This window comes from Hemitrygon akajei, chromosome 13 (assembly GCF_048418815.1).
Source record: "Hemitrygon akajei chromosome 13, sHemAka1.3, whole genome shotgun sequence".
In the NCBI taxonomy this organism is placed as follows: domain Eukaryota; kingdom Metazoa; phylum Chordata; class Chondrichthyes; order Myliobatiformes; family Dasyatidae; genus Hemitrygon; species Hemitrygon akajei.
The window spans coordinates 100238120-100251173 of NC_133136.1; the positions used below are offsets into that span (position 1 = coordinate 100238120).

Below are 13054 nucleotides of genomic sequence, written 5' to 3' on the forward strand. Positions count from 1 at the left end.
CTGACAACACAAGTGAGAACCAAACTAATTATACAAAGTTAAAAGGAAAGTTAAAATGAAACAAGAGGACCAAATAGAGATTATGAATATGTTAACAAATATAAGGAGGCAAGCAAAAAAGTCTGGAAATAGTAAACAGGTAAAAACAGAAAGCTGAGGCCAATCAGAGAAAAAAGACATCTGATAATGGAGGCAGGGGGCATGTCCAAGGTACTTTACATCAGCGTTTACCAAGAAAGAAGATGCTGCTGATGTCTCAGCAAAGGAAGATGTAGTTGACATCCTCGATGGTCTAAACCTGATGAAGATATATTATAAATGCAGCTGTACTTAAAGAGGACAAGACACCTAGTCCAGGTGGAATACATGTTGGATTGCCAAATGAAGAACGGAGACACTGTCCATAATTTTCCATAGATGGGGGAAATGATACTCCTATTACAAATGCAACAACAGATCAGTCACTTTACAAACCACCTGGCTTAAAAGAATAATAATCTGCAGAATTAGCAGTCAACTGAAAATGGGAATTCATTAGGAAAAGGCAACATTGATTTGTTAGATGTAAATTAATTTTAGTTAACTTGAACTTCCTTATATTGAAACAGAGTGGGCCAGTGAGCAAAATTCAGTTGATGTGCATATGGAATAATAGATGAGCTTCAGGAACTTCTGTGTACGAATCTAGTGACAGGGCATGGAATAAATTGGGCATTAGTCTCATGGATAGAAAACTGTCTAACTGAGAAGAAACAGAAAGCAGTGGTTAATGGTAGTTTTCAAACTAATGGGAGGCACATACAGTAAATTTCCCCAGAAATCAGCAACACCTGCTTTCCCAATATATATTAATGACTTAGGTATCACAAAACTTGGAATCAAAATGAACTATGGAGAGAAAGGATAAAGACAGACTGGTAGAATAAGCAATGTGCTTGATAAGATGAAATTTAAACGAGAAATATGTGAAGCATTATATTTAAAATAGAAGAAGAAAGGAGAGACAATATAAACTGGACTATGTATATGTACTGTATGTATATTTCTTCCAGAAGTTTGACATTTAGCACAAGATGCATTTACAGCACAAATTAAAAAGTAAACAGTTGAATGCTATCGGACCTTCATGCGTGATGAGGCCTGGGTGGTGGCAGGGTGTTCATTACCACGTGGCCTGGGGAAATCCTTGACTAACAGTCCAGGTCCTCATGCTACGGTACCTCCTGCCTGATTGTGGGATGGATGGGAGGGATACTTGACAACGTTAAGGGCCCTGCATGTGCAGCACTCCTGATAACTATCTGGAATGGGTGGACAGAGACCCTGGTGATCCTCTTGGCTGTCCAGACAGTCCTTTCTAGAGTCTTGTGGTCAAATGCCTTATAATTTCTGAACCAAATGGTGATGCAATTGGTCAGGACATGCTCAATGGTGCTCCTGTAAAAACTGTTTTGATTAGGGGTGAGGAATCCTCACTTACCTCTATGTCCTCAGGAAGTGGTGACCCTGCTGTGCTTTCTCGACTAAAGAGATGGTGTTGAGGGACCAGGTGAGATAGTCCATTATGTGCATTCCCAGAAACTTGGTGCTCCTAACTCTCTCCATGGTGGAGCTGTTTATGTGCACTGAGGAGTGGTCAGACTGCATCTCCTAAAGTCCACTAGAGATGTTGCTGCCAACACAGACTCACTGTGGTCTTTCTGTCAAGAAGTCCAAGATTCAGAGAGAGGTGTTGAAACCCAACGAGGACAGTTTATTCACCAGCTTCTGAGGGATGATCCTATTAAATGCTGAGTTGTAGTTGATAAACAGTACATGAGGCACCATTTTCCAGGAGGGACGGGATGTGGTGGATGGCAGTGGACCAATGTGAGCAAGAAGCAAACTGGAAAGGATCCAATGTAGCAGGAAAATGGGATTTAATGCAATCTATAATCAAACACTTCATTAATGTTGAGATCAGTGCTACTGGACAGTAGTCATTATAGTCATTAAAGCAGGTTACCCTTGACCTCTTGGGCACTGGGATGATGTCTGCAGGGATAGTGGACTGTTCCAGAGAGATGTTGAAGATGTATGATGAAGCTTCTGTTAACTGGGCTGTACAATCCTTCAGCACCTGACCAGGTATGTTATTGGGCCCTGCAGCTTTATGTGGGTTGACCCTAGCCTAGGTCTTCCTCACACGAGATGTGGCCAGACGATTACCTGTTCTTTAGACAGGGTGCAGGGTAGAGTTAATGGAAATATTGAAGTGATTAAGGATGCTGGTTGCATGGACATACTCAAGAAGTAGTACTTCTTCTCCTTGGAGCAAAGAATTGCTGGGATCGATAGGTCATGAATAGATAGAATAAAAAACTATTATTGGCACCTTCAACCATCAAGAACTTGAGGGCAAGAATGAAGGTGATGTCAAAAAGACCAAATGGCGAACAAGGAAAAGACAGTTGCTTGTGGGCTTTAAGTGGCAGATTCCAAAAGCAAGTGGGGCCTTCCAGGACTTTTTGCGGGGAAAGTTGCTTGTGAAATTTACACAGTATGAGACTACCAAATTTAAAAAGAGTAAGCAGGGCCTGTAGGGATTTTCTGCAGAGACTGAGATTGCTGAGGTGATTACGCACTTGGCAACAGCCAATAAAAAAGAGTTAGGCCATGGGACAGATTTAGAGTGGGGAACAGATGCTTTGGCAAAAACAGGTAGATGCCAGTTTAAGGTTTCATCAGGATTCTCTTTTGTCTATTAGTGCCTAGCTAGGGTAATGAGAATGGACCCCAAACCAATGGTGTGCTTCTCATGCGCGGTGTGGGAGCCCTGGGAGAACGCAAATCTCCATGAAACACATCTGCTAGAAGTACATCAGGATGCAGCTCATTATAGACCATGTTAGGGAACTGGAGCTAGGGCCAGATGATCTACAGATCATTCAACAAAATGAGAAAGTGATAGATAAAAGCTCTAGGGGATATGATCACTCCTAAAGTGCAGGAGGCAAGTAGCTGGAGAGGGAAAGGAAATACAGAGATAATGTACAGTACCCCAGTGGCTGTTCTCTTCAAAAGCAATTATATTTCTTTGGATTATTTTGTTGGATGGGGTGTGGAAATAACCTAATATGGCAAAGCCACAGTGATCAGGTCTCTGGCATGAGTTTGGTTCTGTGACTCAGAAAGGAAGTGGACAGAAGAGTGGTGATGATAGGGGATTCAATAGTTAGGAGAACAGATAGGAGATTTTATGGACATGAAAGAGACTTCTGGATGGTATGTCACTTCCTAAGTGCCAGGATCAGGGATGTCTGAGATTGGGTACACAGCATTCTTAAGGGGAGGAAGGGTGAACAGCCAGAGGCCATAGTACATATTGGTATCAACGAAAAGCAGTGAGGTCCTAAAGAGAGAATATAGGAATCTAGATAGGAAGCTGAGAAGCAGGACCTCATGGGTGGTAATCTCTGGATTGCCGTCTGTGCCACGTGCCATTGAGGGCAAGAATAGGAACAATATGGGAGACTAATATGTGGCTGAAGAATTTGTGTACGGGGCAGGGTTTCAGATTTGTGGATCACTGGGATCTATTCTGGGGAAGGTAAGACTTGTACAAAAGAGATGGGTTACAGATGAAGTCGAGGGGGACAAACATACTTGTGAATAGGTTTGCAAGATCTTTTGGAGAGGGTTTAAAATAGTTTGGTGGGGGATGGAAATCTGAGTGATAGGTCAGCTGGGGCATTTGGTAGATGTAATGTGTAGAAAGACTGAGAGGAAGGACAGGCAGTGGAAAGGGCACAGTTGGATTAATTGCAATGTCTCTTGATTTATAAACTTCTATTAAGCCACTCCTCATTCTCCTGCACTCCAGACAATGAAGATCCAGCATGGCCACCTCTCCCTATACTTCAGACCCTCCAGTCCAGGCACCATTCCCTCCAGGTTGACAATGACCAAAACTGGCTCACCAACAACTTATATAACTGCAACATAAACATCTCTACACCTAAACCCAATGGCATGACTGATTAAAGCCAGCATAGAAATGCTCTTTTCTCCCCCACACCCTGTCTATTTGTGTAATCATTTTCAACAAACTGCACTGGTATTCCGGGATCCCTCTGTTTCACAACACTCATCAGTGTTTAGCCATTCACTATATATGTCCTACCCTTCTTTGAATATCCAAATCGCAACACCTCACACTTATCAAAATCGAAATCCATTTACCATTCCTCAGCCCTAACAGATCAAGATCTCATTGCAATTTATTGCAACTTACTTCACTGTCAAGAAGACCCCCTAATTTAGTTTCATCAGCAAACTTGCAAATCAGGCCACCTACACTCACATACAAATCATTTACATAAATAATACAAACCCCAATTCCAGAAAAGTTGGAGTATTTTCCAAAATGCAATAAAAACAAAAATCTGTGATATGTTAATTCACGTGAACCTTTATTTAACTGACAAAAGTACAAAGAAAAGAGTTTCAATAGTTTTACTGACCAACTTAATTGTATTTTGTAAATATACACAAATTTTGAATTTGATGGCTGCAACACACTCAACAAAAGTTGGGACAGAGTTCAAATAAGACTGAGAAGTGCACAGAATATTCAAGTAACACCGGTTTGGAAGACTCCACATTAAGCAGGCTAATTGGTAGCAGGTGAGGTATCATGACTGGGTATAAAAGTAGTGTCCATCAAAGGCTCAGCCTTTGCAAGCAAGGATGGGTCGTGGCTCACCCCTTTGTGCCAAAATTCGTGACAGAATTGTTAGTCAGTTCAAAAGGAACATTTCTCAACGCAAGATTGCAGAGAATTTAGGTCTTTCAACATCTACAGTACATAATATTGTGAAAAGATTCAGAGAATTCAGAGACATCTCAGTGCGTAAAGGGCAAGGTCGGAAACTACTGTTGAATGCGATCTTCGAGCCCTCAGGCAGCACTGCCTAAGAAACTGTCATGCTACTGTTACAATTATAGCCACCTGGGCTCGGGAGTACTTCGGAAAACCATTGTCACTTAACACAGTCCGTCGCTGCATCCAGAAATGCAACTTGAAACTGTATTACGCAAGGAGGAAGCCATACATCAACTCTATGCAGAAACGCCGGCAAGTTCTCTGGGCCCGAGCTCATCTCAGATGGACTGAAAGACTGTGGAACCGTGTGCTGTGGTCAGATGAGTCCACATTTCAGCTAGTTTTCGGAAAAAACGGGCGTCGAGTTCTCCGTGCCAAAGATGAAAACGACCATCCTGATTGTTATCAGCGAAAAGTGCAAAAGCCAGCATCTGTGATGGTATGGGGGTGCATCAGTGCCCACGGCATGGGTGAGTTGCATGTATGTGAAGGTACCATTGACTCTGAGGCGTATATTAGGATTTTAGAGAGACATATGTTGTCATCAAGGTGACGTCTCTTCCCGGGACGTCCATGCTTATTTCAGCAGGACAATGCCAGACCACATTCTGCACGGGCTACAACAGTGTGGCTTTGTAGACACAGAGTGTGTGTGCTTGACTGGCCTGCTGCCAGTCCAGATCTATCTCCTATTGAAAATGTATGGCGCATCATGAAGAGGAGAATCAGACAACGGAGACCACGGACTGTTGAGCAGCTGAAGCCTTATATCAAGCAAGAATGGACAAAATTTCCAATTGCAAATCTACTACAATTAGTATCCTCAGTTCTAAAACGATTAAAAAGTGTTATTAAAAGGAAAGGTGATGTAACACAATGGTAAACATGCCTCTGTCCCAACTTTTGTTGAGTGTGTTGTAGCCATCAAATTCTAAATTTGTGTATATTTACAAAATACAATTAAGTTGGTCAGTAAAACTATTGAAAATATTTTCTTTGTACTTTTGTCAGTTAAATAAAGGTTCACGTGAATTAACATATCACAGATTTTTGTTTTTATTGCATTTTGGAAAATATCCCAACTTTTCTGGAAATGGGGTTTGTACATAACAAAGATCACAACACTGACTCCTGGCACCTTAGTAAGTACAAGCCAACCATCATCCTTTGCTTCCTATCATCCAGTCAATTCCAAATCCATGTCACTAGCTCCCACTGAATCCTATGAGAGCTAATCTTCCAGCTCAGCCTGCCATGCAAGACATTGTCAGAGGCTTTACTAAAGCTAATATAGACAACAACTAGTGCTCTACCATAGGTTAAATATTCCCATAGTTAACTCTTCAGAAAGCTTCAAAAAATTCAATCAGACATGACATCCCATGCAAAATTCCATGCCAACTATTACTGATCAGGAATCAATTGGTAGATCTTGTCACTCAGAATTCACAACAATTGAGGTCAGGCTCACTGCCTGTATTTCCCAAGCCTGTCCTTGTTACCCTTGGTAACAATGGATCAACATTAACTACCATCCAGTTTTCTGGAACTTCCCTAATGGCTAATGTGTCACTGTGATTTCTTCCCTGGTCAGGCCCTAGGAATTTGCCTCCATTAATGTGCATCAACTTACGCTAAATGCATTCCCATTCTACTTCTGGTTTAGCCACCAAACTGAAGTGATAAATGCAACCACATTAACATGAAATCATCTTATGAAGTTTATGTGAACCCGACTTTTGTGCATATTGGCTATTATTTAGCAGCAGTAACTGCTTTCAAAAGTAATCCAGTGGGTGTAAAGGTTCGTGAAGAATGAGGCAGGACACATGGGTAATGTTCTCATAGGCAAGTTTCTAACGCAGAAGTTTAAATTTCACATTTTCACATTTCACATTTCACATTTCATAATATTTCAGGTAACAATTGTGAATACATACTGAACTAGTCCCTCTCTCAGTTGAGTGTGAATAAATTTGACTGACGTTATATTATCATAGTATCTGAATAATTACAAATGTTACCAATTAAGATATTATCGGGCTAGACTAAGACAGCAACATTTCACACTACTGTCAGAATGATATTTTGTTGACAAGATGTGTTTACCTTGCTGCTGTAAGTATCCAACCATGGCAGGCTGACCTGGAGCCTGCTGGAAACCAACACCACCTTGATTCATTCCAGGATGACTAACGTTTATTCCCGCAGCCCCTCCGGGGAACATTGAAGCTACTGGGAAAGCTGGTGTAACAGGTGTTCCTTGAGCTGGAGGAGAAGAGATAGGTGGCAAACGGTGCTGTGGCTGAGATCCTTGGAACGAAGGCTGGAGGGGTGGTCCAGCCAGTGAAGGATCACCTTGTGGAGGTGCTTGAGAAGAGCCTATTAAAGTAAAGGAACATTTTGATATCAAGTCTAATTGAAATGCTTACACAGAAGCTTCTGTAATAAAGAACAAAGACCAAAGTGCAGGAGAAACTCAGTGGGTTGGGAACATCTGGTCCATTGATTTATTGGATGAGAGCAGGAGCAGATGGTGGGGGGAGCTGCCAGGCCTTGCTTTTGGCAAGGACAAAACCTGAAGCCAGTTGCAGCAGCCCGGAGTGAGGGGGCATGCCCGTTGCACTTCATGGGGGCTGCTGTGGTGCGGCATCCAGAATAGAGTTGGCGCTGCCCTCTGAGGGAATCATAACACTAAAAGCAGGTCACTGGATTATTTATTTCAGCCACAAACATTAGTTCCTCACGACAGTGCCCTAGGGCATCACCATTCTATCAAATGGTCAAAAGTGGGGATGGTCATTAATGTTTGCACTATATTGAATTACATTTGAATGGGTCAGCAAACAATGCAGTTTATATTTACAAATAGGAAGGTACAGGGCACAGGGAGTGCTTTCGTCAGAAAGAGTGCGATGATCAAGAAGATGGCTCATTATCAGCATCCTGAGGGCAATTATTGATAGAAGATAAACGCTGGCCATGCAAACCATGCACAATCAATAAATAAGTTAGCAACATTTCAGGAAACTGAAACACATGCAGGTAGCCAATACAAAAATGCAAAAAGCTATGGAATTTGTCCTCAGTGAGAGTTTTGCCTTAGGTATAATGCAACAGGAGTTATATGCATAAATATTCAGATCTGTTCCAAACATCTATTAAATTACTTAAACAATTTACACAAGGATTTTCTCTCTTGAGATGGAGAGATTACCGTAGGTATATAGCTATTTGCTTTCTTTACTGGAGCCACAATAATCCATCACCAGGTTGTCCTCACTCACCAAATTACCTTCCAACCATCAATAAATGGTTGCAGTAAAAGATGTGAAATTTGAAGGAGGATGCTTTAACAGTTTTAGAAATTATTACGAAGTAATTGTTCACCCGAGATATATGTTGAAATTTTGATAATTGGAAGTGTCTGAATAATAAATAATTTTGTGAAACAAGTTGGATAGTCACAAAAGTTGGGTGCCAGTGGAAGTTCAGGCTAACATCAATAAGTCAGCATAAATCAGATGCATGAATTCTAGAATAAATCGTGAAAAGACAAGGAATGAAAAGAATTGTTAACAATTACAGAGATTTTGAGTTGCTTTTGTCATGCCATTAAAATACTTGCTATGTTTTATTGAGCAGAGGTGTATATACACACACACACACACATTTCATATGCATGTGAGGGCAATTTGCTTATAAAGTATGGAAATTTCATCCCCTTCCACTCTTATGCCCCTTTGTCCTCAGTTCAAAAGGCTGAAGAAATTGTGAGTGCCAACAACGGACAACTACAGAGAAATTACCTAACATCAAAATACTTTGAAAAAAATCCTGAATAGGTTTTTAATTTCCCATTGCTCTTTTATTCCTTTACCAATTTCTTATGCATCCAAAACAAATATTCAACTGATTTGCTGTGTTACTTAGCAAGAACACTTACCATAGCCACTTATTTTCATGGTACCCATTTGACCAATGACTTGCTGTGTGAATGCAGGTGGGGCAGTATTCTGGTAGACTGATTGTGTGTGGGAGCCATGGGATTGGAAGGAAGGAGTCTGAACACTGCTTGGGGAAGAAACTGCATAGCTACAAACACAAATAAATTGAAATATAAACATTATAGTGGCATCTCCAACTAATTTACTTCCAATTATTCTTTGATATTGAACCATTTACAATCACTTTATTGAAAATATGACTCAAACATTAGCATATAATATGCAACAAACCTAGCCCTAGTACAGTTTGGCATTCTGCAAAATTTCATGGTTACATGACCATTAACTATTGGGCAAGGCAGCTGAGTAATAACAGCTCTAGTTCTGCATCAAATCCAGTTGGAAACTTAAGTGCCTTTACTTTTTACTGTGATTAATTCACTGGGAGCCAAGTACTTGCTAAAAAAAACAGCATACTTGATCACTCTTTTAAGATATTCAATTTACTTCAAAAACAAAGCCGAGTATACCTATGTATGTAAAATGATGTTTTTATACAAATTTTATTATAGGCTATGATAAATACCTTGGTAGTTGGTTTCCAGGATTATATATTCCATTCTGGAGGTTATTTTGACCAAATTGTGCTGGAGAAGATGGTGAACGGCCAGCAGAAATTGCTGGCCCATGAGGTGAAGATGCTGGTTTCAGTAGCCCTATGAAACAAGTATAACCATTACACAAATACATCCTTTAGGAAAAGTAGAAAAGCATGGAAAATATATTTGTAAAAGATATTCAGAAGAGAAGATAATCCCACAAATATGATAAATTTATGTTCAAATATTTGCCAAGTTTATAGACTTTTTCAATTCTACTTGAAAGGCAAAAATCTATAGGTGTTGGAAATCCAAATAAAATTCTGGAGATATTCATGAGAAACAGGGTAAACATTTCCGACCAATAATCCTTTAGCAATATGAGAGACACTCTGGAGAACTCAAAATCTAATGAACAGTCACTGGTCTGAAATGTTAACTGTTTCTCTCTTCAGAGATGCCACTGACTTGTTGGGAAATCCCAGCATTTTTTGTTCTAATTCTTTAATTCTACAAGCTACGACACAATGTACTACTGACAAATCAGTTACATTTTCTGTGCTAAATAGTAGTAAGTAGATAAATAGATAAAAAAGTGAAAGAAATTAAAATTATTTAAATACCACTTTGGTTGTTAGTTAAACTGTATAGCTTGAATTATTTCTATCAGATAATCTAATCATGAGGAATAGAATACAAAGCGTGTAACAAAAGTAAATATTCAGATTTCTATGCAAATAATGTTCATTTCCCAACAAAATCCAAGCAACAGGAGCTAAATGCTGGCTTTCTGCTAACCTTTGCTCATCAGAGACGATCAAACAAACTCTAAAAGTGTACCTATCTTTCAGCAGTCGTCAGGGTGAAGTAGGAGGAGGTAGTGAATGCACAACGCAGGGCATCACCTGAGATTTTAACCAGAGTCAGGTTTAACATCACCAACATATACTGTGAAGTCTGTTTAGCCTACCTCTTGTCTCTGTATACAGATTAACTGTAGGTGCTACTGAATGTGACTAACCTGTTCCACCAAAGTGGCCAACTGTAGGTGCTACTGAATGTGACTAACCTGTTCCACCAAAGTGGCCATAATGAGGCTGTGAATTTGCTGAACCACATGCAGTTGGATATCCTCCCATTCCAGGCTGACTTTGAGAATAAGGTGGTGTGGTAATATATCCTTGTTGACTCATTTTTATTTAAAATATTCTCATTCCTTGGATCCTTAAGAAACCTGATGAGAGAAGAAATAAAGGAGGAGGACAAAGTTTCAGGTTACTTTTACATTGCAGGACAGTCGAGATTCTAGTACGCCTATACCATCCAAACATATTCTGACAATAATGCAAGAGCTGTGCCCCGACTCCATCATGACTTGTCACAAAATAAAATGCAAGCTTGAAGGGCAAGTTGGATATTAAATAGCCAAGTTTCACTTGATTAATTATCTAAAGTTTAGATATTTAATTAATCAAATGAAATCTTGCAATTTATATTAGAGTGAGTTCACAAAATTGTAGCAGAATGCTTCAGCACATTGGCAATGTAGAGAGGCTCTCCAGTGATTTTCATGAGAAACACCCAGCAAACAGGGAAATTAGACATAACACACACAAAATGCTGGTGGAACACAGCAGGCCAGGTGGCATCTATAGGGAGAAGCACTGTTGACGTTTTGGGCCGAGACCCTTCATCAGGACGGACATAAAATTAGACATAACATTGACAACAACTATTGACAGAAGGCCAGGCACCAAGTTAGTCAGTTCCATGAAAATCTGATAGCATTTTCTTCTACAGAGATGTGAAGACAGATGTTGTAATTTTGTACTTTTGTACAGAACTAATATTTATTTTACGCAAACACAAGGAAATCTGCAGATGCTGGAAATTCAAGCAATACACACAAACTGCTGGTGGAACGCAGCAGGCCAGGCAGCATCTATAGGAAGAAGTACAGTCGACGTTTCAGGCTGAGACCCATTGTCAGGACTAATTAAAAGAAGAGATAGTAACAGATTTGAAAGTGGGAGGGGGAGGGGAGATCCAAAATGATAGGAGAAGACAGGAGGAGGAGGGATGAAACTAAGAGCTGGGAAATTGATTGGCAAAAGGGACACAGAGCTGGAGAAGGAAGAGGATCATGGGACGGGAGGCCTACGGAGAAAGAAAGGGGGAGTGGAGCACCAGAGGGGGATGGAGAACAGGCAAGGAGTGATTGTGAGAGGGACAGAGAGAGAAAAAAGAGAGAGGAAAAAAGGTGAAAAATAATAAATAAATAAACAAAGAAACAAACAAGTAAATAAGGGATGGGTTAAGAAGGGGATGTGGGCATTAACGGAAGTTAGATAAATCAGTGTTCATGCCATCAGGTTGGAGGCTACCCAGACGGAATACAAGATGTTGTTCCTCCAACCTGAGTGTGGCTTCATCTTGACAGTAGAGGAGGCATGGATAGACATATCAGAATGGGAATGGGACGTGGAATTAAAATGTGTGGCCACTGGGAGATCCTGCTTTCTCTGGTGGACCAAGCGTAGGTGTTCAGCGAAACGGTCTCCCAGTCTGCGTCGGGTCTCACCAATATATAAAAGGCCACACCAGGAGCACCGGTCGCAGTATACCACACTAGCTGACATACAGGTGAAGTGTCGCCTCACCTGGAAGGACTGTCTGGGGCCCTGAATGGTGGTGAGGGAGGAAGTGTAAGGACAGGTGTAGCACTTGTTCCGCTTACAAGAATAAGTGCCAGGAGGGAGATCGGTGGGAAGAGATGGAGGGAATGAGTGGACAAGGGAGTCACGTAGGGAGTGATCCCTGAGGAACGCAGTAAGTGGGGGGGAGGGAAAGATGTGCTTGGTGGTGGGATCCCGTTGGAGGTGGTGGAAGTTACGATGAATTATATGTTGGACCCGGAGGTTGGTGGGGTGGTAGGTGAGGACAAGGGGAACCCTATCCCTGGTGGGGTGGCAGGAGGATGGGGTGAGAGCAGATGTGCGTGAAATGGGAGAGATGCATTTGACAGCAAAGCTGATAGTGGAGGAAGGGAAGCCCCTTTCTTTAAAAAAAGAAGACATTTCCTTCGTCCTGGAAATGAAAAGTCTCATAAGGAGGAACAACACCTTATATTCCGTCTGGGCAGCCTCCAACCTGATGGCATGAACATTGACTTCTCTAACTTCCTTCCGTTAATGCCCCTCCCCCCTTCTTACCCCATCCCTTATTTACTTATTTAGTATTTTCCCTTTTTTCTCTCTCTGTCCTTCTCACACCCACTTTCAAATCTCTTACTATCTCTTCTTTCAGTTAGTCCTGATGAAGGGTCTTGACCTGAAACGTTGACCGTACTTCTCCCTATAGATGCTGCCTGGCCTGCTGCGTTCCACCAGCATTTTGTGAGTGTTGCTCATATTTATTTTACTTATTTTTTGCAACTGTTAGTGGGCATTTCCAAAAGATCATGGGAGACTTGCAAAATATGTAAATTAATTCCCTACATTCTTGAGCTCTCATCCCCTGCATTATAACTGCCCTTCAAGATCAAGCCCCTCAAAATCCAGGCTGCACTTAAGAGCTTAGAAGCTCAGCAAACCCTGTCAAATGAACCCAAACCTGTGATACACTGCCTGGAATTTTCCAAGCCT

General features: G+C 41.1%; 1 protein-coding gene across 3 annotated transcripts in view; it reads right to left on the reverse strand.

Moving 5' to 3' along the window:
- The window catches only part of sec24d (SEC24 homolog D, COPII coat complex component), a 178288-nt gene that overhangs the window by 144237 nt on the left and 20997 nt on the right, over positions 1 to 13054 (reverse strand). For all 3 annotated transcript variants that reach the window (XM_073065166.1, XM_073065164.1, XM_073065165.1), the window contains 4 exons: positions 10480 to 10644; positions 9398 to 9527; positions 8811 to 8959; positions 6974 to 7246 (listed from right to left, as the gene is read on the reverse strand). In XM_073065166.1, coding sequence (XP_072921267.1) covers positions 6974 to 7246; positions 8811 to 8959; positions 9398 to 9527; positions 10480 to 10603 — 676 coding nt within the window. In that variant the 5' untranslated portion in view covers positions 10604 to 10644. The remainder of the gene's footprint in view (positions 1 to 6973; positions 7247 to 8810; positions 8960 to 9397; positions 9528 to 10479; positions 10645 to 13054) is intronic.